The following is a 26,944-nucleotide window of genomic DNA, read 5'->3' on the forward strand; positions in this document are numbered from 1 at the left end:
AAGTCGGGTTTGACGCCATTCCCATATATTAGTTCCGATTTCCGAGGAACATGGAACGCAGCATGAACTGATTCCACGGGAACGAATCCGCTAACTTTCCTCTTTATTGCTGCGCATGCGCTTTCCGAACAACAATAAAATTGAACGAGCAGGGAGAACAGAAAGTAAGATATTGGGTTGCTTACTAACACTTTGCCCATCCGAATAACTAGGTCTCCGTGTGGCTTAAATAATACTTTGTTTAACAGCCACGAAGATTAACAACTCGTTTCGGTCATTATTCCTGCTTTTAACACTTCCTGCTTTAACAGGAAGTGTGTCACGACTGCCATTCAGACGCCAGCGTTTTTGAAGGATATTCACAGGTGTGGAGCAAAAAAGCGAAAGTCCGCAGAGCCAGCCAGGGTAAAAGTAAAGGTAAGTGATATGTAAAAAATGTGACACCGTTTCAGCAAACTACTGTCCTGTGTGGTTCTTTCTGTCTCAGTAGAAGGAGCAGTATTCGACCTCCAAGCGAACGTGTTTACTTTTTTTCGGGGTTTAAACCGAAAGAAGTTGCGGCTTATTTTATCTGAACTTATGATTGGATACCTTCCTGCCTTAAAGTTCTGGTTAGAATATGGAGTGACAGAGAGATTGGCAGCATTTAGTCACAATTGTAGGAAATAAGCTGGAGTAAATATGTGATTGTTAACGTGACTTTAGCGTCCCCCGTGCGCGTGACACAGTCATAAATTAACTAATTAATGCTAATAGTTCCGATTAAATGTTAGCAAAGTTCACAAGTTAGACTCACAGCTGTACTGAAATAATTAATAACCACTATAAATAGCTGCTTTTACTTGTTCGAACTAATTCAGTTCGATATTTGACGAATAAATGTAAGCGAAAGAGAAACCCTGAGTGAGTGACGTGAGGTGAGTTTATTAGAACCGGAAGTCACCGGGGTCCTTCTTTTTTCAGGCGCCACCGGGTGGGTCTCGTCCCATCGTCGGGGGCCTCAAGCTCAGGGATGGGGCCGCGGTTGGACGACGTGGTCCGCCTGTGCTGCGAGATCTCGGCCCAGGATCAGATCAAGGTGGCGGTGAAGAACTCCATCAAGGGGGGCATGGTGGCCGGAGGGAGCGCCATCGTGGGCGGGATGCTCTGCGGCCCTGCGGGGATTGCTGTGGGTAAGGACGAGTAGAAACAGAGATTTCCTTTTTTTATGGGAGTTTCATTCAAATCCGTCCAGAGGTTCGTGAGATATTGTCCTAACAGACAGAGTTGTCTTAAAGTTTGAAGCAAAGCTCTTGTGCTGATATGTGGTTGTAAATGTCAGCGGTTGATATGAAGGTTATTTATGGTCAGGTTGCGATTCATCAATTAATATGAGCAGGTTGTTTTTGACACCTAGCTGCTGCCATGTGATTGGCTGATGAGCTCGAGCTGCTGTCATGTGATTGGCTGATGAGCTACTTGTGTTAATAAGCAGCTGAACAGCTAGTAAACAGCAGGAGGTTATGTGGAAAGTGGGTTTGAAAGTTAGAAATGGCAACTACTAGTACTAAACTAGTACTTATACTAGTATAAGGTGAGTATGAAATGGTCAAAGTGAAACTTAACCAGTAAAAACTTCCTCCTGCTTCACCTCTTCATGTTGTTGTTTCACCAACAAGATTAAGCCATCCCCTGTTTCTGCCTTACAGAAGACTGAAACCTTTTTTTTTTTATTTCTCCGTCACCCTCTGACCGGCACTCCTCTTACACACTTTTGTGTGTAGGAGTGTGCAGCTGTACTGGGTCTCATATTTCTATAGTTTAAAGCAAGCCATCAGTCAGGGGAACAATAACCAACATTAAAGTCACAGCTGAGCTGAATTTTTGTGGTTTCTTTTTTTATTCCAAGCGAGGAACAACAGACGTTTGAGCTCTCATAGTGTTTGCCAGGCGAAAGCAGGATTCGTTCATGTTCGTACGGACGTTTGCATGTTGTTTTTATAAACACGGATCCTTGTCTCCATCAGGTGGTGCGGTAGGCGGTCTCCTGGGCAGCTGGCTCACCAGCGGTCAGTTCAGGCCTCTGCCTCAGATCCTGATGGAGCTGCCCGCTCCGCAGAAGGAGAAGCTCTACAACGACGTGGCCCGCGTGTTGGGCAGCCTGGACTGGACGGACGCGGCGCAGCTCATAGCCCTGGTGATGGGGAACGCCACCCTGCAGCAGCAGGTGACCGCGGCGCTGCTCAACTACGTCACGAACGAACTCCGAGCAGAAGTGTGTTACCGAGACTGACCGACCGAACACAAACAGAGGCCTTCATGCTGGTGGATTTACTGCTTCACTGGAAACGATCACCCACAGACTCACTTTAGGAGTCTGTGTCCCTTTAGCACAAAACATGTTTTATGTTTTATCATATGCTGGTCATTTTCATGTGAGCCTTAGAAGTCATTTATTTTCTATTGGAAGACAATCTCCCTTCTTCTAAATTTTGTATCAAGGTGCTTTCTATGTATATGTCACTACATGTGAATTTTAAATTAAAATAATGATTAACCTAAATGTTTACAATCATAATAAAAAAAGGCCAACTTGATCAGTTTTGTCTGTTTAACTTAATGCAGGAATGTGAAATCCACCAGGAAACCAAGTATTTTTAACACATCTGAGGGTGGTGGTGGGTGGGGTGCAATTTTTAAACACATCACAGAAAACTGCTCAAAATAAGGTGCTTTAGAAAAGTCATTCTGAGAATAATAGGAATCAGGAGTAAAAGTTTGTATTTTGATAAAAGCATGAGGAAATGAAGGTCTGCTTGTTAGAGGAAATTTAGTAAATTAAAATTAAACATTCTTGAGTGATTTTATTATGTTCACTCATTAGGATGCAAGTATATGCTGTTTTTAAGTGGGGTACCTATTAGTTTTACACAAATATTGAAAAGATTCAGCTCTGTTAAATTTTATCAAAGGGGCTACACAGAAAGATGTTTTGCCCTTTATAAAAGTTTTGTTCCTATAACATAAAAATACCAATACATGTCAGTTTATTGTAGCTATTTAATATGAACTCGAAAGTTTTATATGTGATATGTTTAACAATTCATGAGTTGTGTTTATTTCAAGTTTCAAGTTGGTTTTATGGTTCAGGACATTTCATTTAGTGGAGAAAGGCAGGAAAGGCTGCAGCCCCTTGGCTTACATGTTGTCAGGATTGAACTGATTGATTCAAATGAGTTTTGATCACAGGTTACATTTAATGTGGTCTATATTAATCAGTTATTTAAAGAAAAAAAAAAGTCAACCAACATATTCTGCTCCTGAGATTCAGTCATGAGGCGTTGCAGCGTCTCAAAGCACTCTTTCTCCACCAGGGGGCAGCAAACTCACAATTATACAACTTGAGCACAGTTTATTTAAAAAAAAATAAAAATATTAAAAATATTAAGACGTATGCTCTCATTAAAGACTAAGACAATTTGCATGTATTTTCATCATTTTAATTGTAAAAACATTTGAATATGGATAGTGAAATGACATTAAACAACATATTCTGCCCTTTATTTCCATTTATTTTACTCCGGATGTGACTCAATTCTTTGTCAGACAAAAAACAGAACATTTGCAAGAAGGCACAAAAATAATAATAAAAAATAAAGATCACAGCAATGACAAGTTCAAATCATTCTAACCCACATCCCTACAGGAAGGGAAGCAACCTGCTGCCCTGAATGTGTTTCTTCAAACGCTCAGCTGTGTCGCAGATAAACCTGGAAGAAGACTTCGCTCCAGGCTGAGGACACGAGAGTCGCCTGTGCAACAAATCGCAACACGTCATGAGCTCGAAATCTGAAAACTGAGGAATAGGTTTTGCTCAAAGCTGTCACTTAGGCTCAGTTTTACGTAGAAATGTTGCTCTTATGAAGGCAGATTGTTCTTGTTTCTCTTAGATATTTGGTACAGGTGCTTCGTTGTGACTTGGCCACTTGGGCGTCTAATGAAGCCCCAGAGGAGGCTGCCGGGCCAAAGACACCCTGAAGCATAAACACAGATGCTGCTTGTGTTTTCTATTTAAGGAACAAAAGCAAAGCCACTTGTGAAATGTGCAAAATGAGGTCGCAGTCCACTGAAAGCCACATGCAGTCTGCGAAATAAAGAAACAAAAACAAAAACAAAAAGGATTTCTGATCAGGAAACAAATCCAACACTGAGGCGACGCTCACAAAGAGCACGATAAGAAGAACATGACCTTTAAACCGGCACGTTTTCGAAGAAGTTTTTACAACTGCTGTGAGTTTGGAACAGCTGACGAGGCGCAGGAAAGGAAAAAGGTGCAGAAAGGATGTGATGCTGGGATAAAAATCTTGACCCAATCCTGCCACGCAGAGAAAAAGTAATCAAACCACGCTCCTTTTTTCAGTGTTCACTGGTCAGGATGAAAAAAAACTTCCAAGAGCTGCTTTGGTGTCACGTTTTACAATAAAATACATTTTTTTAAATCAGACGCAAACTGAACAAAGTCTTTTCATCTGATTTGATTATCAGCAACAAAACCCTTGTTTGTTCGGATCGTTTTCTGTCTGATCGGCCCTTCGGCATTACTGACACACTTACTGAAAAAAAAAAGGAGAAACTTATGGTTATTATATTCACCTTAATTCAATAACTGGAGTGACCCATGATCAAACACTGCAAATAAAAGAAAGACAAGCTTCAAAGCAAAAACAGCACCGTTTGTTGAATGGTTGACTTGTGAATAAATACGTTAAAAAGTGTTTTTGTTTTGTTTTTTAATGGCAGTCGTACTATATTCACAGGATCAATGAACAGAGCTACGCTGGAAATAACGGGACAGCGGGGTTTGGAGTTGAGCTGCAGTCATAGTTCTAAAAACACCATCACATCACAGAGCTGCGTGCCTGCCTTTCCCTCGGCTTCACGTTGAATCGTGGAGCTGAGGGTCACCTCTGATTTTGCTCACTTTTGGAAACACTGCCACCTTGTGTGTCACCGAGCAGAGGACATCGGCGTGCCTTCAGTCTGCAGCTGAAGTCAAATTTACAAAGTGAAGCTTCTTGAGACGCAGCCACAGGTGATACGATCACGACTTAGAGTAACTCAAAGACCGTCTTTTAAGGCTCCTCTGACATTATGGCAGTCGACGGGGTGTGAGAGCTTGTTGAGACTGAGGCCAGGAGATTCGAGTCTCTAATCTGGTCATGAAACGTGGAGCTACAACCAAAAGATGAGAGACAACGGAGCAGGTCAGGGAGTCTGATTCAGCCCACTTCCTGTATGGCAGAGCGACAATGACTGGAAAGAGGCTTTCTGATTGGTCTTCCGCTATTCTTCTTTGATCTTCGGGCACAATTTAAGGACACCGTAAATAAAAATGCTGGATGAGGTTTGAAGGCACCTGGTTAAACGTGACTCTCTGAACACGAGCTCTGAAAAGCACTCGGCAGTTTAAGCCGGACACGTGGGACGAACTGCACCTTCGTGCATCACGCCGAAACAAAAAGACCCTAAACAGGGAGGGCAGGGAGAGTGACCTGCATGCGAGTTCCGCTTGTAAACGGAGCGACTCGCTGCAGCTTTAAAGCTTGGCACGTCGTTTTAGCTTGAACTGAGAAAATCGAGAAGATCGATCCGTTTATTTCTGAGCATCTGGGTGACGGAGAAGCTGCACCGACAGGCTGAAATCACCTTTTGGAGGCTCAGTGTGGACAGCTGTTCGGACAAGAAAAAAGGTCGACCTTCATTCAAGTTCTGTGTGAAGACTTCTTCCAAAAGCTGCCTGGGACGAGTCTCTGGAGTTGACCAAATGAAAACACGATCGTATGTTTTGGTATAGTGCTGTATAGAAAATGTTTCCGATTTTATTCGAGTGTCTGAGCTTCAGGAGATAAATAGGTTATAAAATTCCCCTCAATAACAAAAAATAAAAAATAAACTATAGCATATAAAATATTTTAGTATAAATATCACAAAAGCAAGCTGTTTGTGTATTAAACTGCTGTGAGAAGCAGGATTTCTGACTAAAAAGTCTAAATTCTCTCAGGTACTCCTCTATTTTTTTTTTTTCTTTCCCCTACCTAACGAGTGCAGAACAACTCTGTAACAGCTGTGTGAAACGCTTGAGGAACATCACAAACATCAGATGATAAGAAAGATCTCTTTGAGACTTTCAGGTACCGGTAAACTCGGTAAGTGTCCGAGCGGGAGAAAGCTTTTATCAAACAAGTTTCAAAGGGTGGGAGCTACAGATCCTAACAGAGGACCCCCCGAGCCGTGTGCACCGCGTGAAACATTTCAGCCAAGGTGCTCACAGTGTGCGTGCGTGCGTGCGTCCACACGTGCAAGGCGGGGCTAAAGCTGGGCCTTTTTAGTAAAGCTATGTGCAAAAATACATTTCATTCCACTTAAATGTAAAGCAAGTCAAATAAAAAAAAAAACAACAAAAAATGTACACTGTACAATACGTTATTTCTGATGTAAAAGTGAGGCTAAGAAAGTGTAAAAATCTTGGTGCTTTGTTGGGTCTAAAACTGATCTGAGAGCAGCTCACACAGCCTCTGGGACACCGAATCCTTGCTGGTCCGGAGGGTGAGGCGGTACATCTGGAAACAGAGCGTTTCACTCAGTTACAACAAGAATATGTCGGTCCAACAGACTTACTGATGTGTGTGTGTGTGTGTGTTTACCTGTGCTTGTGTGTTGGGCTCCAGCCTGAGGAGGCAGCCCACCTGAGTGGTTTTGCTGTGAACGATCCCGGCGCCGACGAAGTTGGCAGGATTGGGATCCACCCCGTCCAACAGAGCGACACCGAAGCCTAACAGCTGGAAGAGAAAACGAGGACTGCTGATGACTGAAGAGCAACAAAGCGGAGCCGTAAACCGTCCTGATGTTTATCTGTTGGGCATTCTGCAACATATACTAATTTTACAAACTTTGTATTTAGCTGAAAACGTCTGTTTGTTTTTAATTTCAGCAGAAGTGCTGCAAACTGATGTGTGAGGGCTGATCCAGCAGGTGGAGCTGACCAATCAAAGGAGAGGGAAGCTAATAATAATAATAATAATAATAATAATAATAATAATAATAATAATAATAATAATAATAATAATAATAATAATAATAATAATAATAATAATAATAAATTTATTCGAACATGATACAAGTATAAAAAGAAGATAGTGCACAGTAACAAGAAGTGCAAATAAAAAAAGGTAAAAGTAAAAAAAAGAAAAAATATACAGTGTTTTTGTCTCAGTTAACATATCATAGTCGAAATGGGGTAGGAAGAAGTGAAAACTTAATAACTCCTACNAAAATAAAAATAAAAAATCAAGGTCAAAGTGGCAGCCAACAGTTACTAATATTTACATATTCATTTTCCCTTATTATGCTGGTTTGTCTTTCCAAACCCTAACACCAAGTTGTTATCTTCAATACACACATTATTGCTTTCTCTCACCCATAAGTCTATATCTGTTGAAAATGACCTCCTTATATTTTATTTTGAATTGTATTAAACTATTGCTTTGTTTCAAGTATTCATTTAACTTATTCCATAACTTTACACCTTTAATTGAAATACAGAAGCTTTTTCTTGTTGTTCGCAAACTGCGGATCTTTAAGTTTGAGTGACCCCTTAAGTTATACCCCCCTTGTCTTTCAGAAAACATGCTCTGTATGTGCTCAGGTAGCAACTTTTTAGATACTTTGAACATAAATTGAGCCATTTTAAATTCTACAAGCTCATCAAATTTGAGAATTCTGGATTTTATGAAGAGTGGGTTTGTGTGCTCATAATAACCAACATTATGGATAATTCTAATGGCTCGTTTCTGTAGGATAGTTACTGGATGTAAAGAGCTCTTGTAAGTAACTCCCCACACCTCACAACAATATGATAGATATGGTAAAATCAGAGAGTTATAAAGAATATGAAGTGATTCAGCATTCAGTACATGTCTAGCTCTAATCAGTATGGATATGCTTCTACTGAGTTTACTCTGTAAATGTTTAATCTGAGGTTTCCAACTGATTTTATCATCTATTATTACACCGAGAAACTTATTAGCGTAAACCCTTTCTAAAGTTACGTCCTCTATTTGAACTTGGATTTCAGTATTTTTATAAAAATTCCCAAAAACCATGATTTTAGTCTTGTCCAAATTTAGTGATAATTTATTATTGTTAAACCATATCTTTAACTTACTGATCTCTGAGGTGACTGTTGAGAGAAGATGCTCTAAATTTTCGCCAGAGGCTAGAATACTTGTGTCATCAGCGAATAATATAAATTTTAATACATTAGACACTGTACTTATATCATTTATATAAAGATTAAATAGAACTGGTCCCAGTACTGATCCTTGTGGTACTCCACAGACCAATCTGGCAGCAAACACGCCATTGTCACATAATCTGGACAAATCTTAGCTTCGGTGACCGGATAAGAAGCCCAAACCCACATGGTAAGAAGACTTTCAAATTAAAACCTGAGGACAGGGCTCAAAAAGAGCCAGGTGTGGATAATGGACGAGTAAAAGAACTTTAATCTTTATTAAAATTAAATCAAGTCGCTTAAAGTTAATCATCAGCTCTTATGAAATAGGGTGTTGTTAAAGCTTATGAGCTACTAATATCTTACCTGTTGTAGATAGCTTTTTTAAGCTCAGTTTAGCAAACTGGGAATTCATTTTTAATATTTCTGCTAGAATAACTGTTTAATTTGGAAATTGATGGTCGAAATATCTTCAGCATGAAATATTGTGAATTTTTTTGAGATCTGAGTTGTTTTAAGACAGCAGCAAATCCCTTAGGTCTTGGCCTCACACTAGGACTAGCCAGTAGCCCATCAGTCATGACAGAATTAACCTATTTCTCTCAAAACTGAGGCTGTTCAAAGAGCCATCTACAACAGGTAAGATAATAACTGTTCATAAGCATCCTGCAGAACCCCACATCAAACAGTCTGAACTCTCTTCTTCAGTAATGTCTCTAAGATCACTGACCCAGATTACTGAATACAGATGTTTTACAGCCCAGTGAAGAGCAAGCAGCTGCTGTATGTCTAAGCATAAACAACCTTTTTTTCTTACCTTTGCTTTGGCTACATCAGAGTCCATTTGGTGTTGGGCTTTGAAGATTTTCTGCACCTCCTGCCGAGGCCTGACGACACAGAGAAGCAACACAATAAATACTCTGGCAAAAAAAGAACGTAATGGCTGAACATCACATGTAAAATTAAACTGCTTTTGTTGTTTCATGATGCTTTTGTCTGGAACACTAAAGTTATGTTACAATGTGTGATTCGGGGTTTAGGGTGTGAGCTGCTTCTCAGAGGAGCTTGTAGAGCTGATTTAACTGCAGTAAATGCCAATATTAAAAAAAAGAATGTATATCAAAGCCATTAGCTAAACATTTAGAGGAAAAAGAACTGAAAGGATTTCACGTTTGGCTGATAGGGTGACGTAAAGGAAGCCTTACGCTCCAAGCTGCTTCCAGCGTTGGAAGAAGTCTTGGGACGTCATCTCAGTTGGCTGGAAAAACTTGTTCAGCATCACCGGCAGTTTCACCGCGATGTTCTGCAACGTCCCTCCGTACCTGTTCTCACACACAGAGTGTGGTGTTAGCTTACCCGCAACTGTCAAACGGCGGCAAAAAAAACAAAAAACCAAAGAGGTTAAGAGCGACACGCCAACCTGAACTGAATGCTGAGGACGGGTGCGTCGGAGAAATCGGACAGACACTCGATGTTGAGGATCTGCTGGACCTGAGCTCCGCCCTCTATCATCGGGTCCACAGTCTTAGCGTGGACAGTGAGCTGTGACGGCGGGGGGGTCAAGGGTTCTACAGACGGAGACTGAACACGAAGAGCAGCAGGCTAACACCTGCAGCCAGGGAACGCTCACATGCATCAGAACATGGGAAGGCAGAACCGCTGAAGTGATAAATGCATGGGATGGGCGATGATTTTTGAGTATTTGAACAGTTTCTGTGACTTTCGTTTTCTTAAAAAGAAACTGTTTTCTCCCCACCATCAATACCTGCGGCACTAACACCCCCCATTTTCATGCCAGAACACAAACCCAGCGTCTACATTTATCCACCAAACAAGTAAAAAATGAAGGAGCAGAAGTTTCTACAGCAAGCAGGCATGTGTGTGTGTGTGTGCGTGTGTGGCTGTAATATTTGCTCCATCAGAGAGAGCTCTCCAGCAGCAAGATTTCTGACAAATACAATAAAAGTCTTCAACCCGATCTTAGGCGCGCTCGTTTTTTTTGGCAACAATCTTAAATGATAAAGCGGTTGCTAACTAAGCTCTCGTTAATTTAAACAGAATAATTAAACACATCAGCACCGCTCTTCCTAAGATATGTCTCACACTCCTGCGCGATCAAAATCACGTTAAAATGCTTTAGTTTGCATCACACGGCACGTTTCGGCGACCTCAGAACCTCTCTGTTGTGCTGACACTATGATTAAAAAAGGAAATAAATGTGTGACGAAGCGTGTGAATGTCAGTGTTTTATATGTGTGTGTGTGTGCGAGCTCGAATAGTGTTTCTGCATGAAGAGGGGGTTAATGAAATAGATTATTAGAAGGCACAGTGAGCAGCTTGAAGGATATGAGTCTTGAGGATGTCACTACTGGTCACCGCTGAGGAGAAACTGAGGAACTGAGTTGACGTCTTGTTGCCGTAGAACACGTACATGCGACCTGCAGGAACAAAGAACGTAAACCACCAGACGTCCTGTTCCAGCAGATGTCTGTATACGGTCAGTAAAGTGGCTCACCCAGGTTCTGACGGTATTCAGACTTCAGGCCAATCTGCAAAAGCTGGTTCTCGTAGATGACGCCGTTGTTCTTGCACACAAACCTGAAATCGTCATCACAAGGCAAAGTTATTATTCCTGTCGGTTCTGTTCTGTAAAGGGAGAAAGCCAACACCGTGTTGCTGACTGACTGGAGGAGTCAAAGTGTGTGTGGAAGCAGAGTGGAATATTTAAATCCACTCTTTCCGCCGCCCCTTTGATGCCAAACAAGAATCGAGGATCAAATAAAAGTGAGTGCATCTTCTCTAATAATATAACAAAAAAAACACATCAGCTGGTATTTATTCAGATTTTAAAACAAGGTCAATAAGACCTCAGATCAACGGCAGATTAGATTTTGCTTTGAATTATTATTTAATAAAAGAGTCATCTACCGTTTTATCTTTACTTTGTCCCGTCTGTCTACATCAGTGATTCCCAAAGTTGGGGTCTGGACCCCAATGTGGGTCACCTGACACCAAATAAGGGTCCTTAGATAATCTCCAGATATCAACTTACAATTAAAAACCTTGTTTTTATGATATATGGAATAAAAGTCATTAATTGATTAAAAAAAGACAGCATAATAGATGTTAGGACTCTTTGTGTTGTCATCCTGCCCTTATTTATTAGGCTCATTAGTATTTTGGTATATTTATCAGCTAAAAGATGGGGTCACACACCTTTTGTCTGTATTATTTTATGAGTCGGAAGCTGAAAAGTTTGGGAACCACAGGTATAAATGATCATGTTTCAGACGTCTTGTTTGCTCAGGTATGACTTTACAAACCTAAGCTGTGCTGCCTCGGATCGTGTTACAGAAAAGGCTTCATCCTGGCATCCTTTCAAACAGGCCATATGTGTTCACTTTTCCTTTCCTCCAACTGTCAGGTCATGAACTTTAACCTTTAATGTGCTAACTGAGGCCTGTGGAGTCTTAGATGGCACTCTTCAGCACTGCACAGTCTGACCTTGGGGTGAACTTGTTGGCACATCCACTCCAGGCAGGAGGACAGGCAGCTCTCCTGAATGTTTTCCACTTTTTTTAACCTCTCTCACTGTTGTATGATGGACTCCAAATAATTAGGGAATGACCTTTAACCCTTGCCAGATTTATGGGCAGCAGTAGTTGTTTCTCCAAGCTTATTGCTGATGTCTTTCCTCCTTGGCATTGTGTCAACACACACCTGCACGCTCGATTTGGAAATGATGACATGATGTGTGACTCTTGTGTTGTTTACCTGAAGTTACTTTTACTTCATTTCAAAAGCTGGTAAGGACAAAACTATGTGCTGATATCTTAATCGTAAGAATTAAACCATGTTGAGAAAGCTTTCAGCGCGCGCCTACCTGGGAAAATGTTCCTCTGACATGTCGGTGGCTGCAGGGGAGGAGACGTCAGAAAAGACGTCCACCAGCAGACTGGGTCCCGAGGAAGGGGTGGAGTTCAGGTTCAGTTTGTCTGTAAAACTGTGTGCCGAAACCTGGAAGAGAAACAGCAGCGTACATCTTCACTTACGCAGAAATACAGCCAGGCGCAACCTTCATCTTTAGCCTGACTCGGCACAGATTCCCACTGATTGGACAAAAACTGCTGTTTTCCTTTTTACAGTCAAAAGTGAGACGTTAGCAGGTGTTTTCATGCTGTATGACCAGTTGGAAAGATTTTTAGGTAGAATTTTAATGGCAGATTTACTATCCTGTTATTTTGGGCTGCTCCTTCATTTCTTTAATGCTGCTTGAAGCAGATAGATTTTCTTGATTTTTATTTATTTTTTTGAGTGATCTTAAATGATAATTTTCAAAACTTTCAAAGTCATTCTTTCGACTTTTGCCATTTTTACTAATTTTCAGTCCAGTCCTTGAATCTGCTTCAAAGCTTGGCGTGTTTTTTTAACACATTAATATAAGTGCTTATCATATCTCAGTCTGGTTTTCCTCCGTTTCTTTTAGTACGACTTAGTCTATTTTACCCTGCCTTCGCTTGCTTAAACCTATTTGAGTTTTGCTTTGCTAAGCTTATTTTATATTTTAGTTTAGTTTATCTTAGCCTGTGGTTTAGATAAGTTTAATTTAGCTTTTTTAAAGCCTTTTGGCACCTTTAGTTGGCCTTTTATTGAAATGTTTTAATTCTTAGTTAGCCTTCTGGTGCCTTTAGTTTAGTTTAGTCTATCTTAGCTTCATTTCTGATCTGTTCAGCTGTTTTTAGTTTATGTTAGCAGTTTATTATAGCTTAGTTTGGTTTTCCTCAGTTTATCTTTAGTATGACTTGTTTTAGATGAGTTTAGTTTAGTTTTTTATATATATCCCAGTTTCCTAGCTCTGTTTTCCATCTGTTTATTTTGCTTTTGCTGTTATTGTGTGTTTTCATGTTGTAAAGCACTTTGAACCGCCTTGCTGCTGAAAAGTGCTTCACAAAGACATTTGACTTGACTTTGACATTTGACAAGAAATGGGGGACATGAGAAGTAGAACATTTTAAGAGCCTGAAAAATGACGCTAAAAGATTACAAGACTTGCTCTTTGGAAGTAAAATCTAAAGAAATGAGGGACGAATCAAAGATTTGGGACAGTACTGGGCAGGCTTCCCAACAAGTCGACTGTTGTTGACTCTTCTGTCTTTATGTTTTATCTTTGTAAACCTTCTCAAAGCTTTGACAAACAGTGTCAAGTCAAACAACTTTGTTATGGTTTGAACTCTCTCCATAAATACAAACTGACTGATTTATTTGAACAGTTGGACTAAATTTGTTAGAAAATATGTGGTTAACTTGACATAATTCATCTCCGATATTAGCTCACTTTTTTATCCTTTAAGAAAATTAATTCACCGCATTTCATTACTTTAACTGTCTGCCTTGATAAACATCCAACGGATTATTGATGGCTGCTTTTGATTGCACTTGTTGCTCTCTCATCCTTTTTCTGTCAGCTCATCTTCACCGGCCACGAGGATGACGGGACTTTTCTCTTCTTTAAGTATTCTTTAGACCAAACCAAAGGAAGGAAACATTTCTTTAACCGTCTGGTCTCATTGGGCCTGTCGAGCTATAATTATACCAAGCTTCTCGCAGAGAGCATGGTGGAGCAAGAGGAGGAAGGGTTGGGTCTGTCTGCAGAGAAAAGGTCTTTGGACAGTGAAGGAGAGGTCTGATGGAGACAGAAACAGACGGGGGGAAGGAACAGCAGGGGGTGAAGACAGGGAAAGAGGGGGAAAAAAAGCAAAAAATGAGGATGAAAATAAAGGAAAAAGTGACTCAATATAAACAAGGTAAAGATCTCAAGGCTGCAAACCAATGCGTGTGCTGAAATAGGTGAAGAAAAACAAAAGCTTAAGCTGTTAAAGCTGTCGTTCTGATCTCACGTGCGAGTTACCGTTTCCGTGGCTTCGGTGTTTTCGGCGTGATCGGTGCTGCCGTTGACGCTCCGTCGAACATCGTCCAGGTCGGGCAGTTTGCTGGAGCCCTTCTTCTTCTTCAGCTTGGCCAGGATTGAGGACTCTCTTTCTGGGAACGGAGGCATCTCCTCTAAGACTGTGGCCTGAGGAGACACAGAGCAAGGCAGTGATGTCAGATTTAAAAACAACAACATGAGTTCATAATTTTATCCTACAGTTAGGTAAACGTCTGACTTTTAAAAGAAGTTAGGTTTTGTTAAGGCAACACGTCTCATCTTTTCTGTCACACCTGAACAGAAGTCAAACATCCATCCTTTTATGCTGTAATTTTGAACATGTTGGCCAAATCAATTCAAACTATTTTGAATTGACGAGCGGCACCGTCTACCAACCAGGATGTCGGTGCTGGCGATGCAGCTGAGCCTCAGGTACTCCACGGCTCTCTGCTGAAGCTCCACGTCTGCGTTGCGAAGCTGGCTGTCCGAGCGCAGCACGTCTTGGATTGTGCCTTTCACTTCTGGGAACAAGTTGATGAACTTGATGTAAGCGGACAGCAGCAGTGCTCGCGTTGGCACCGAGCACAGGTGGAACTTGGAGTGGAGAAGGTTGAACTGGACCAGAGGGCTAAGGGGAGGGAAAGAGCACACAGATGGTAAAACCTCCGAACCTTCAAGTCTGCGCCCCCCTTCCTCGCACATTTATCAGCACTGGCTTTTAGACTTCTCGGGGTGTCAAAACACAGTAACCTGGTTAAAAAACATCACTTGAAACATACAGAAGATTCAGAAAGTATTCAGACCTCATTTGTTTCCATTTACTACAATTGTTTAAAATCATTTCATTAAATACACTCAGTGCCTCATGATGACAACGTAAAAACAAAACTTTAAACAATATAACATTTACAGAAGTATTCAGACTATTTACTTAGCTTTGAGTCAAAACACCTTTAGCAGGAATTACAGCCTCGAGTCAAACTTCACACCAGTTGTAGGAGAATTTCTACCATCCCTCTATAAGTCCTCTCAAGCTCAGTCATGTTAGGTGGGGACAACTAGTAGACGGCCATTTACAGGTTGTAACCTATCCAGAATTTTGATTTGAACAGGACTCTCTGGGCCTAAGCCCCTCTTGTGTTGCCTTTGCTGTGTGATTTAGGTCACGGTTGTCTTGGAAGGTGAAGCTTCGGCCAAGTCCGACGTCCTCAGCTCTACGGAACAGGTTTCTATTTAAGACATCTCCGTACTGTGCTCCATTCGGCATTCCCTCAGCTCCCATCAGTCTCTCAGGTCCCTGCTGCTGATGCTACCGCCACCGTGCTTCACCGTTGGAACTATATAAAGCAGGTGATGAGCGGCATCTGGTTTCCTTCAGATGTAGTGTTTGAAACTGAGGCCAGGCAGTTCAGTCTTGATTTGATCAAACCAGAGAATCTTCACAGTAAAAAAAAAAAGTATTTTAAGCTTTTTTCAAGTGTTCTGCATCGAGGCCATACAGCTGAAATCAGCTGAGGCCTGGAGATCTGGTTGTCCTTTTGGAACTTAGTCCCATCTCTAGACCTCAGTCAGAGTGACCGCTGATTTCCCGGTCACCTCCCTCACTGAGGTCCTTCTCCCTGATCGCTCAGTGTGAGAATCAGAGGCCACACTGTGCACTTAGGACCCTTCAGCGCAGCCGAATTGTTTTGTAGCTTCCCTCGGATTTGTGCTTCGCAACACTCCTGTCTCCGATCTCTGCAGGCAGCTACTTTTGACCTCACAACCTGCATTTTGCTCTGATGTGTACTGTCAGCTAGGAGGGATTCTGTGGAGACACGTGCTGTTCAAATTCATATCCAATCAGTTTAATTTGCAAGTGGTGGACCACAATCAAGGTGCAGAATCACCCTAGCAGCAATCAGGAAAAATGGGAGTTGTCTGAGCCCAATTTCACGTTGTTGCAAACGAGCCTGAACACTTATCTGAATATAATGTTTCCTTTGTTTCCCCCCTTTGGAATAAATTTACAAAATTGTATGAAATTCTGCTTTCACTGTCATTATGGGGTATTGAGAGGAGATTACTGACAAAAAAAGCATCATGCTGCAACAAAGCGTAGGGGTCTGAATACAATCTGAAGCCACTGGAAGATCCTGCTCATTTATATAAAGGTTGGACAGGAAACCAATTTGCATCAAACACTGTGAATGGAAGAGTAACTTCCTTCAACACAAAGTCTCACTAAAAACTGATGATACCTGAAGGTAACAAACTAAAAGCCTGGAAGGATTTTTTTTAATTTCTGTTCAATCTTTTGAGTAGTATAATTTCCTTTTTGTGACCTTGGGTTAACCAACCCTTCCCATCTTTTTCATAACATGAAGAGGAAAGAGCTGAACTCTCCTGTTACCTGGAGCGGGGATCGCCGGCAATCAGGTTTCCAAACTCTCCAAGAATGTAGCCTCCCACCTTCACCAGGTTCTCATGACATGCCGGAGCCTGAAGCGCCTACAAACCGTCACAGAGGAAGAATGAGAAACAAGATGGAGTCGGTTTATTTGTGTGAAGAGACAGGAACTCGTTCAGCTCCAAAACGCTGGTTTCCACCATGAAATGCTGCTTGAGGATTTCTAATGATTCCTGACTTTAATTACAACTTTGCTTCTTCTTTTAAACAAATGTCAGAGTTTATTTAACTCCAGGCGGTGATTGTTCAACGAGAGTCACCCTACGCTGCCACTGCGAAGGAGGACTCAATACTTTTCAGATTTTGATTTCCCAAATTGTTGAAGATTTAATATTTCCACATTGAAAATATCTAAAGTCAGCTTAGCCAGTATTATGCATTTTGTTTACTTGTGCACTTACTGGCACAAAGTATTTCATTTAGGTCGCCAATTAATGGAATAAAAGCTACTTTTCACCAATAACACATTATAAATAAATGACATGAAAATACATGACTAAACCTGCCATTTTATGTCAAACTGTTGATTCCAGTGATCCAAATCTACTGCTGGCAGCTTCCACAAAAGCTTGTTTATTTCTAATTTGAATGAAACACTCCCTAACAGCAGAAATTACATATTGTAGCCATTCTTTAGGTAAACAGAGAACACTGTATTTAGAGCTGTCAGCATCTACAATCCCACAGACCAAATAACAAATCAAATTACTCTGATAGCTCTGTGTCTGAATGCAAATAATTTATATAAATATCATTCCTTTGGTGCCTTTTTACATATTATTTGCTGGTCAACAAAAAAATAAAATAAAATAGCCTAATTTCAGACTTGATCTGCAAACCCGACTGAAAAAATTAAATCCCAAAATTGTGTCACCAGTAAGTTGAGTACGCTCACTTCGAACGAGCAAACATATTCACTAAAAATATTGTCTTTTATCAAAGGTGCTGACATGTTTCCGATCCAGGACGACAGGAATCCCCATGCTCACCTCAAAAACGGTCTTGGCGGCGTAGCCCTGGACGTCATCTCTGTTTATTACGATCTGGATGACGCGGTACCACACCTCCTCGCTGACGTAGTCGCCGGCGATGCGGATGAGGTTGAGGATGGTGTCCACGTACCAGGTGTAGTCCACCGCGTACTTCTCAGCCAGGATGGCCACCTTGAGCACCTGCGGGAGAGAGGGCGGGAGGTGAGGGGGCGAGCGCTCACGCGGGGGGGAACGGATGATCTGAACGGGCCTGTGCGCGGATGACCCACAATCTCCTCTCGGATGGAGTAGTCCGCCGTCTCCAAGTAGCTCAGCATCTCGGCCACGATCTGCTTGGAGTTGCTGCGGTCGCACATGGCGTAGAGCAGGTCGACGGCCCGCTGGCGAACGCTGACATCTCTCTCTGTCTGCACAGGAAACACAGGAACAAAAGGTTTGATCTTTGAAGGAACTTCAGTGGCCTCAAGCTGTTGCGACGTCGGCAACAACGTGGCTGTAAGGAAAAAGAAAAGAACATGTGACCGACTGTGATCCTTAGATATAAAATGTATTAGTTTATAGAGCTCTAACAGTGCTTTAGGTTACATGAATCAGTACACCAGAGAGAGAGAGAAGACAAAAAGTAGAGTGGCTCTGATCTGTCAGCTCCACTCATCTGATTCAAGCTGGAAAGAAGGAGTTGGTGAAGGAGCTGCTTTACTGTTGGATTTTGACCAAAAACTGTCAATTTGGAAAGGAAAAAAAGTGCTTTGTCCCCTAAAAGCTTCAAAGTCATTAAATTCTGTAACTAAAATAGTTTTTTTGTTTTATTTGTCAAACAAAATGATGCTAAGAGAGCTACTTGGTGCTGCATTCGAAGTTCCCAAGTTCCACCGACTTCGGCTCACGGATCTCTCTCGCCATTCCCTCAAATCTTATTTGGTTTATGACTCTTCCAGGCCTTGATATTTTTGTCCTCCTGTAAATGCATTAGAGCTGAGATCGCATTACGTAATTCCATCTCGGCCCTCTTTATAAGCTGCCTGTTGTCAGAGCTATTTAACGGCCTCATATTTCAGCCTTCTGCACGTTCCACAGGATAGATCGGTATCAATACACGGCCATTTAATCATCATAATTCCTCCGTGCTGCCGCTCATGAATTAATTATAATTATATGCATTATGATAAACGGGGGCGATGGCAAGTCTGTAACCTGCTGCTTCATAGCGGATCAACAAGGTCAATGTGTCAAATTAACTCAGGCTGGCACTGATCTATAAACGCCACACTTTTCCATCCAGACATCCAGGTTGTCCCAAAGTTGACGTCTTTCTTATTCTGTGTAGGTTTGTTTAACAGTGGGGTTTTTTTTGCATTTGTTCTGTGATCCAGCATCAAATTTACTTGTTTTCAGGAGGGCTCTCGTGATGTGTTGCGTTATCGGAGGATGCAGAGACATTCAGCAGCCGAGCGGCAGTTTCCTTTTTGCAGCGTTTGCAAAGAGGAAGCTCCCGCACCGCTTCCCTTGGTGTCGGCAGATTATTTGCTTTTCAGCTGTTCCAGCAAAGACACAATGGAACAAAAATAAATAAATAAAAAATACAGAGTTTCCCGAAACTTAAGAGTTTTCACATAGGCTGCTTTCTGGAATACCCCGCCAGCTTTGTGGAGCTGAAAACCCTGAACTGAACCTGAAATCACCTCGTTAAGCCACCTAATCCTGCTTTGTAGTACAAGTACAGGCCCCCGCTCTCCCTTCGAGTCTCTGAATGATGCTAAAGCCTCTCTTCGTTCTAATTTCAAGTTGCTGATTCTGAATGGTATGCTTCTGCGTTTCAGTCTCACATATTGAATCCTTGTTACACACCAACAGCAGTCAGTTCTGCTCGAGTCACCTCAAGTTTTACGAACCCTCCTGTCTCCTCGTTCATCCTTTAGCCAGTTAAAACATCAACACGCCTAATCGGAATTTGAGGCGAACTAGAAACTCTTTGTCCATCCCCGGCTGCCTGCTGACTATTCTCCGAGATATTCCAAGTTTCACTAGGCTGCAAACATTTTTTTGTTTTTCCCAAACAACACTTTTATTGTTTACCTGCAGAGAGGAGATGGAGAGCAGAGCAAATAGACTTGTTTTTTACTTCACCGTGTCACAAAAACTCACCTTAAGGGCGTTGATGACAGTTTCTATATGTGTCTTTACTGCCTCGTGAGAGAACTCGGAGCTGGCCAGCAGGCACATGCTTTCCAAAGCCAAATATCGGAGGTTGGTTTCTCTGTGCTGCAGAAACTGGCCGAGCTGGTTGCAGGCTCGCACCAACAGGTTGGGCTCACTGAGACACAAGACAACAACAACAGGCTGTAGGACCCAGACGGCGGCGTATATTTTAGAATCCCAAATTGTCACAAGTAATACAAGAGCTCGAAAGGTTTCAGGGCTTAAGATAAGACATACAGGATCATTTTTTAGAGTTTTCTACCTTCTAACTACCAGCTACGCTACACCGAACATCAAAAACATAGCTTTAAAAGAAAAATAAAATAAATTGTTTACGGTGTACATAGAGACACAAAGATAAAACTGCCTTGTTTCTCCTCTTACAAACCCATAATTTAAGAATGCAAAGCTCAGCAGAATTCAGCAGAAAACACGTGACCAACCTGTCATGGTGTATGATGAGGGCGATGGCTTCAAACAGAACAGCATTTTTTGCGTTGGAGTGCTGGACCTTCTTGGATTTCGGGGGCTCCTGCACTTTATTGAGGATGGTCTCCAAGCACTCCGTGAGGCGACTTCGCAGCGCCGCGTCCTCTGCAACAGCCAGTCCACCTTTTAACTTTTCGCCACTTTTCTCGAGCCATCTCATTGAATTCTATTTTATTTTTCGCCCTGTAAACACACAAAAAAACGCCCATACTGCACCGTACCGGGCGGAGGGTAGCACTGCAGCAGCCGCAGCAACTTCACCGACAACCAGGGCGCGGCAACAAAGTAGTACGTGTAGTCCTGCAGGTCGATGGCTGCGGAGGTCACGATCTGGAAAAGACAGAACAGCGGAAGGGTTACTGACTTCAAGTCTTTCGTCCGACTGAGATTAAAAAATGCCAGCGAAGGATCAGACAGACACCCACCCTACTGAGCCTGGCCACAGCCAGTACGACAGATGTCTTGAAGTCTTCGGGACTCTTTTGGGCCAGAGTGGTGATGAGGCTGGTGGCCGCTGTTACCACTCCCTACGAAACGGGCACACAAAGCTATTTATAGCAACACACTCAATCTCTGACCATCTCTGGGAACTGGTATAATACCTGCAGTATGGTGCAAATTTTGAGCCGTGGCTCAACGACAACACGATAAAATTATTTCTGATAAAGTGTCCGCAAAAAGCAGAAGGATGACCTGTCTCTCAGGTGCTGTGTTGGGTAAAGACATGACTTTCAGACATGGTTCCTCTGCTGTAAATAGGTTTGATAAACCTACTGCAAGTTTTTTGGTCCTCCGCTTGTCTAAGGTTAATAAATGCACTACAGTTTGTGCAGTTGTCCCCCCCACTGCTCTGCTGCTGACAGGAAGGAGCTGCAGAGGGAGGGGATCCTTCCCTTCCACTGCCAGCACCTACACCAGCAGGAGGAGAAGATCAGTCTAAATTATGGAGAACCCCACCCACCCACCTGGCCTGTGGACTGTTTGACCCTCTTCCCTTCGGGCAGGAGGCTGCGGAGCATCAACGACAGAACAACGATGCTCAAACACAGTTTGTAAACCCAGAGGCTGTCAGACCTGTCAGCTCCATGCCTCACTGAACTCACTGAGAACTGCTCTGCCTGCTCGCTTGCTTTGGGTTTTCCCTTCTGTGAATTATATTTCTTATACATACATTTTTTTATTTAGTTTAAAAACCCTAGAGAACTACTAGTCAAGACCACTTTAAAAACCAAAGGCGTCCCTCCTTGAAAGTATACAAGCGCAGACCTCCGCCAAGACCCTTTATCATTATGATGTCATCGCGGTGATGACATCACCATATATCAGGAGTGTAAACCTCCATGGAGGCCACAGTGTCATTAAAAAATTGTGGGAGCCGGATCACAACCAAAATTTTATCATTTGTTCTTTGTGACCACCTCAACATTTCCTGAAGATTGTTCATTACTTTTTGAGTAATCTTGTGCACAGATAAACAAACAAACAAACAAACTAACTAACACTACTAAAAACATACATCTCCTTGGCAGAGGTCAAAAATAAAGAATTGAGAGGACTTGTGATCTTTAAATTCCACTATACGAGGAGTCATAGCAAAATGTTGTAGCATTTCAGTACTCTTACAATGAACATACAACTGCAAAATACATTAACGTTGTCACAAAAAAAATAAAAATAATTTTAAAAGTCTCACCAGGTGCTGGTCATTCAGCAGGTGGACGACCCGTGCAGTCCATTCACCCATTGGCACCAGGTCAGGAGACGTCCTGTTGAGTCGTAACAGACACAGCGCCGCGCTCTGCTTCACGCTGTCCATCGTTTCCCTGCAGAGGGAACGCAAGAAGAAGAAGACGTGGATTATTAAAGTGTCTGAAAATCTGGTTTCCCAGATCCAAAACTGTACCGATACCTTTCATAATTAAACTGAATTTGCAAACTAAGTGCACGAGTGCAATATGAAAACATACGTTCCACTTGTTTTTGTTTTCAATACAGGTCACGAAATATGTTTAAAAATGCCAAAGACCTGCTTCTATTAACATGAAATGCTCGTGCAGTTTGTATGGTAACGACAGAATAAAAAAGTTGCTCCAGTGGCACGACTGATGCTACTACAGAAAACTTAATGTGGGCCACTGTTTACCATAAAAAAAGGTCTTTAGAAATGGTTTTAGTGTTGGTTCGTTGAAACTGAAAAGCACAGACTCTGGACCAAGAAAACTGGTGTTAGAGTGGCACCAACTCAGCCCATTATGACAAACCTACTGCGAACTTCATCAAAAATAACTAATAAAAAAACAGCCAGTGTTAAATCTTGTTGACCTAATTCCAGAGAAAACAATACAAAAGCCTGAACTTTAACGTGAACATGAATTTAAAGTAAGAGAGTATTTTCCTACAGTTTAAAGTGTGAATACTGTCTGTTGGTGTTTCTGAACACTGGCCAGTGCAGGGCATGAAGTGACATTCACAATCATCACTTTAAACTACATTTTTAAATGTATTTGGAGCTATTTCTCTTTACGTTTTCATACTTTACTGAAACATGTTTTATACAAAAGGAAGAAGAATGCATCAGTACGTGCTACAATAACCTATCAGCTTGAGTAAACTGGAATGTCTGTGAGTTAATGAAACAATACTCACCCTGCCACCAGGATTCTGGGAATATCCGAAACAAAAGCCTCCGCCATCTCCCTGCTGCCCACGTTCGCGATGCAGTGCAGAGCCAGGTTCATGAAGGTGGGATTGCGGCTGGCCAGGTCATTCCTGATGGCGTTGTTGATCAGACGGATCAGGTCGCTGTTCGAGTTCACCAGCACGGAGATGAACAGGTAACCCTGAAGGACACGGGGAAAATGCCACCCGCGTTAGGGTGAGGCAGTAACTAACTTACTGGCCGTGTCAAATAATAACGATTTATCGCGTCAGATCGAGCCGCGACGCTAAAAGTGACGTGTGGACGTGCTTACGATTTGCTTCTCGGTGTATTTGTTGGAGCTGAGGAGGTTGACGGCCTCCATGTGCCCAAAGTCGATATCATGGCCCAGAAGAAAGATGAAGAGCAGCTTGCAGACGTACTTCTTTTTACTGTAACCATCCAGAGCCTTGTCTCCTATCCGCACGCACGGAAACACAGAAGACAAATCGATGTAAGCAAGTTTAGGAGATGCAAAGACTTAAAATGCTCTGAACTGGTCCATTGTTCTGTTACAAATAGTAAAAAATAAAAAAAAAACAGGGGAAGGACATGATTTGTCTGGAGAAAGAGTTTAAGTCTGACAGGCCTGACGAGCTGATGTCTGAGCTGAACAACGCCAAGGCCAAAGTGGATTTCTGCCATCTTAAAACAACTCCAATCCCCAACGTTTCATATTGGTTCATGTAGTTTGGAAACCTTTACATCACCATCAATTTCTCAATACATTTATTTACACAATTCTGTGGTTATCTGCAGGTGCAAGCAGCAGCAGCAGCAGCGAGGAGGCAACACTTCCACTGCAGCCAGGGCAGGAATTTCAGAACATTTCTGCCAAAACAACCATGTGATCCAAATTATCCGGTGGTGTAAATGTTTCAGTAATAGCTGAACAAAAAAAAAAAACTTAAAAAACTTAAAAAACACAGCTTTGTTCAGCAGAAACCACACTGACAGCGACTTAATAAACAAAGTGATATACAGGGCGCAGAGTGGGAGCAGACACCAGCTGTGATTACAGTGAAAAAAGTAAAAATAAATTAAAATAAATAAGACAAAGCAAATCAGACAAGAGAAGATTTAGCAGAGCGGATTAGAACAGAAACATAGATTGTGAAAGGCGGAGGTTTTTTCATTTTTTTTTTGTGCCACGAAACAGATGAGTCCTTGCACAGCTTCCAACCCACACTTCCAGGAAGGTTTTATTATTAAAACACACTTATTGAGCAACATCAGCCTCAGCGAACGAGCCAAACATTATCACAGGCGCTTTGTGACTTTTACATTTAAGAAAGCTGACAGCAGCCACCTCGCTAATAACGTTCTTATTCAGAAAACAAAAAATTGTGGGTATGACTCTCCATCCGTGAGCTTCAGAAGCATCAGAGGCGTTCACTTACCTTTAAACTTGGAACGGATGTTGGCCAGCTCTTTGTTTATCCTCTTCACTTCTGCCTCTTTGCTTTTACCTGCAAATAAATCAAAGTGTCCGTGCCCGTTATGTTGAGCTGATCATAAAAATCTGCTTGTAAAATTCAGCAAGGTCTGTCAAAGTAAATGTTTTTCAAGCTCCTATCAGGTGCAGACTGCCTGCTCTTTGTGGTGTGTTCAAATGCACTCGTGTTATCTGCTAATATGAGGAAGCTGGCGTCGGCACTCGTTCTGGATACTGGTTCGGTTTAGGCCCAAAATTAACTATCCACCAAAAAGCGTAGTCTTTTCCAAGCTAGGATGGCAGTCATGTAAAAACTACTGATCTTCATTAAGGTGTTCGTTACTTCAAATTCATACTTTTACAGCTCTGGTCACTTCGTACCCAAGCTTTCATGTGGACAAATAGGAGTCGCCTGTCACGGGCTTCTTCATACCTAATATTAGCATAAATATATTTATTTATAAACCTGTCTGCTGTTGAAAAGGTCTGCAGTGTCATGGAGACAAGAAATCAGACTTTCCAGCCACTAAAACGTCACGTTCAACAAGGGCGCACACAGTGTCCCTTTGCAAAACCAAAACAACCTGAATCCCCATTTTCAACAGAAAGTACAAGATGTCACGAAAAGGAGGTTTTATTTGAACATGACAGTGACTGTGCCTCCTTTCCTGCTTTTAACAAGCTCGTCAGCTTTTCAGCACAGACGTGTTGCTTCATAACACTTCACCGAAACCGCGAAGAGGACTAGAATGAGTTTTTTATTTTTATTTTTCTTCTTTAAAGTGGATCCTGAACAGGCTTTTAATGCACCATAGAGAGAGGGTCAGTGGGTAAAAGTTTGACGGAGACCTGAAACATTTGGACGTAGGAGTTTTTTTGTTGTTGTTGTTGTTGTTTAGGTGGGCGTGTTTTAACATTTTTAAGCCAACTGTCAGCAACAGAACCTGGCAACACCCAGGAGGAGCTGTTAGGGATCCCATCGGTGCACGTTTTTGTGAATTTAACTTGTTTCCTTTTAATTATTATTTAAATTGGAGCTTTAACAGTTTGCAAAACACAAATCAAAGCTCGTGTGTCTGCGTTTGAAGGACTTTCAGACCCCTTTCTGCTTAAATGAACCAGTTTCGTGGCTTTATCTCCGGTGAGCGGGGCGGTCCACGCCCTGAACGCGGCGTTAGCGACTCGGAGCTAACCGCTAACATTTATTAGCCTGCCGGCGTTGGGCGCACTTTTTATTTAGTTTTTTTTCTTGAAACATTCAAAAACATGTCGGTCTGAGGAGCCGAACCCTCGCGACCTCCAAAGCACGCGCACCACCAACAGCTTGAGTTTCCATTAGCTTACAGCTGGCTGCGAAGGTGATAAACAAACTTACAGTTCCTGATATCGGAGATGAACACAGCCAGACCACGCATCCCATCCCCTTTAGAGACTGCCGGCATTTTGTTCACTCCCTGTTAACGCAATGGCTTCTCCTGAGTGGTATAAATAACTCGACTGTGTGGACTAACTTTGTTTCCAAGTTGTTGGGTTTTTTTTTTTCTAAACAGCTAGCAGGCGCTGTGAAGCCACGGAGCCCCCGATGTGTGTGTGTGTGACGGATACAGGAACCAGGCGGAGCGCGGCCGCGTTCCGTTTTACCGCGGCCCGCACCCTGGTCTGCGCACCAAAACAACGCTCCTTTCGGGGCTGCGTTCCGTTCAAAAGCGTTTTTCGATCCCCCTGTAGTTCTGCCCTGAGCCGCGGGGGGGGGGCAAAGTTGGACGCTAACGGGAACTTGTTGCCTGCTGCTCGCAAAGACAACGAGCATGCTTAGTTTGCACGGTAGTTTCATTTTAATGGAAAAGGAGACAGAATGCGAGCTAAAAAAATCAATACAGCACATAAATTACAGTTAATCACTTTCAGAGCTGATCTCGACTCACTATGCGTAAAAAGCACACAGGTCTACGGATTCAATTTTTTCCATCCCAACGTATCCACCGCCATGGACAAGTCCAAAGAGCTGCCAAAGGGCGTCAGGGACAAGACAGTAGATCTGCACAAGGCCAGAATGGGCTACAAGACCATCAGCAAAAAGCTTGGCATCTGCTGGTGAGGTTATTTGGAAATAGAAGAACTATAAAATGATCGTCTGCCGCCCTTGGTCTGGATGGTCTCCATGCAAGAGCTTGCCTCATGAGGTGAGGACGATCGGAAGAAATGTGAAGGGATTAGTCGACAACTGCACAGCAGAAGCTTGCACTTAAGGTGACTATGTTAACAAGCTTGTTAACATAGTCACCAAGAAAACCAATGATAACACACAGCACCATCGTAGATTGAGATCTTGCAGCACTCCCAAGGTCCTGCCTTGTCCAAATCTATGTCCACTGACCTCCTGCAGCCCTGTCAGCATTTTAGACCTCTGAGGTCTGCCGATCATTTCGCTTTTAGTTGTTGCGAGATCCATGGTACAGAGGTGACTGGGCCTTTGTGGTTGGA

At 42.3% G+C, this 26,944-nt stretch overlaps 2 protein-coding genes across 3 annotated transcripts; one reads left to right on the plus strand and one right to left on the minus strand.

Annotated features, from left to right (window-relative positions):
* The first annotated feature begins 129 nt into the window (after positions 1–129).
* LOC108237886 (protein C19orf12 homolog) lies at positions 130–2,576 on the plus strand. The gene is made up of 4 exons (XM_017419601.3): positions 130–164; positions 312–417; positions 964–1,172; positions 2,007–2,576. The coding sequence occupies exons 3-4, from the start codon at positions 1,013–1,015 to the stop codon at positions 2,270–2,272; spliced, it is 426 nt and encodes a 141-aa protein (XP_017275090.1). The 5' UTR covers positions 130–164; positions 312–417; positions 964–1,012; the 3' UTR covers positions 2,273–2,576.
* An 887-nt stretch (positions 2,577–3,463) lies between these two features.
* On the minus strand, positions 3,464–26,064 carry LOC108237869 (AP-2 complex subunit alpha-2). Of its 2 annotated transcripts, XM_017419575.3 has the most exons (23): positions 25,836–26,064; positions 24,426–24,494; positions 23,300–23,442; positions 22,974–23,167; positions 22,021–22,150; positions 20,753–20,854; positions 20,549–20,657; positions 20,282–20,432; positions 19,785–19,953; positions 17,909–18,046; positions 17,637–17,819; positions 16,591–16,688; positions 14,595–14,826; positions 14,181–14,345; positions 13,866–13,955; positions 12,156–12,289; positions 10,788–10,870; positions 10,621–10,710; positions 9,693–9,816; positions 9,478–9,594; positions 9,090–9,159; positions 6,684–6,818; positions 3,464–6,599 (listed from the first exon to the last, which is right to left on the minus strand). In XM_017419575.3, the coding sequence occupies exons 1-23, from the start codon at positions 25,900–25,902 to the stop codon at positions 6,522–6,524; spliced, it is 2,871 nt and encodes a 956-aa protein (XP_017275064.1). In that variant the 5' UTR covers positions 25,903–26,064; the 3' UTR covers positions 3,464–6,521. The 2 variants fall into 2 exon arrangements, with proteins under 2 accessions (XP_017275064.1, XP_017275066.1); XM_017419577.2 differs by lacking the exon at positions 13,866–13,955 and having other exon boundaries at positions 25,836–26,063.
* Between the last annotated feature and the right edge of the window lie 880 nt (positions 26,065–26,944).

The sequence above is a fragment of the Kryptolebias marmoratus genome, linkage group LG15 (genome assembly GCF_001649575.2).
Source record: "Kryptolebias marmoratus isolate JLee-2015 linkage group LG15, ASM164957v2, whole genome shotgun sequence".
Taxonomy (NCBI): Eukaryota; Metazoa; Chordata; class Actinopteri; order Cyprinodontiformes; family Rivulidae; genus Kryptolebias; species Kryptolebias marmoratus.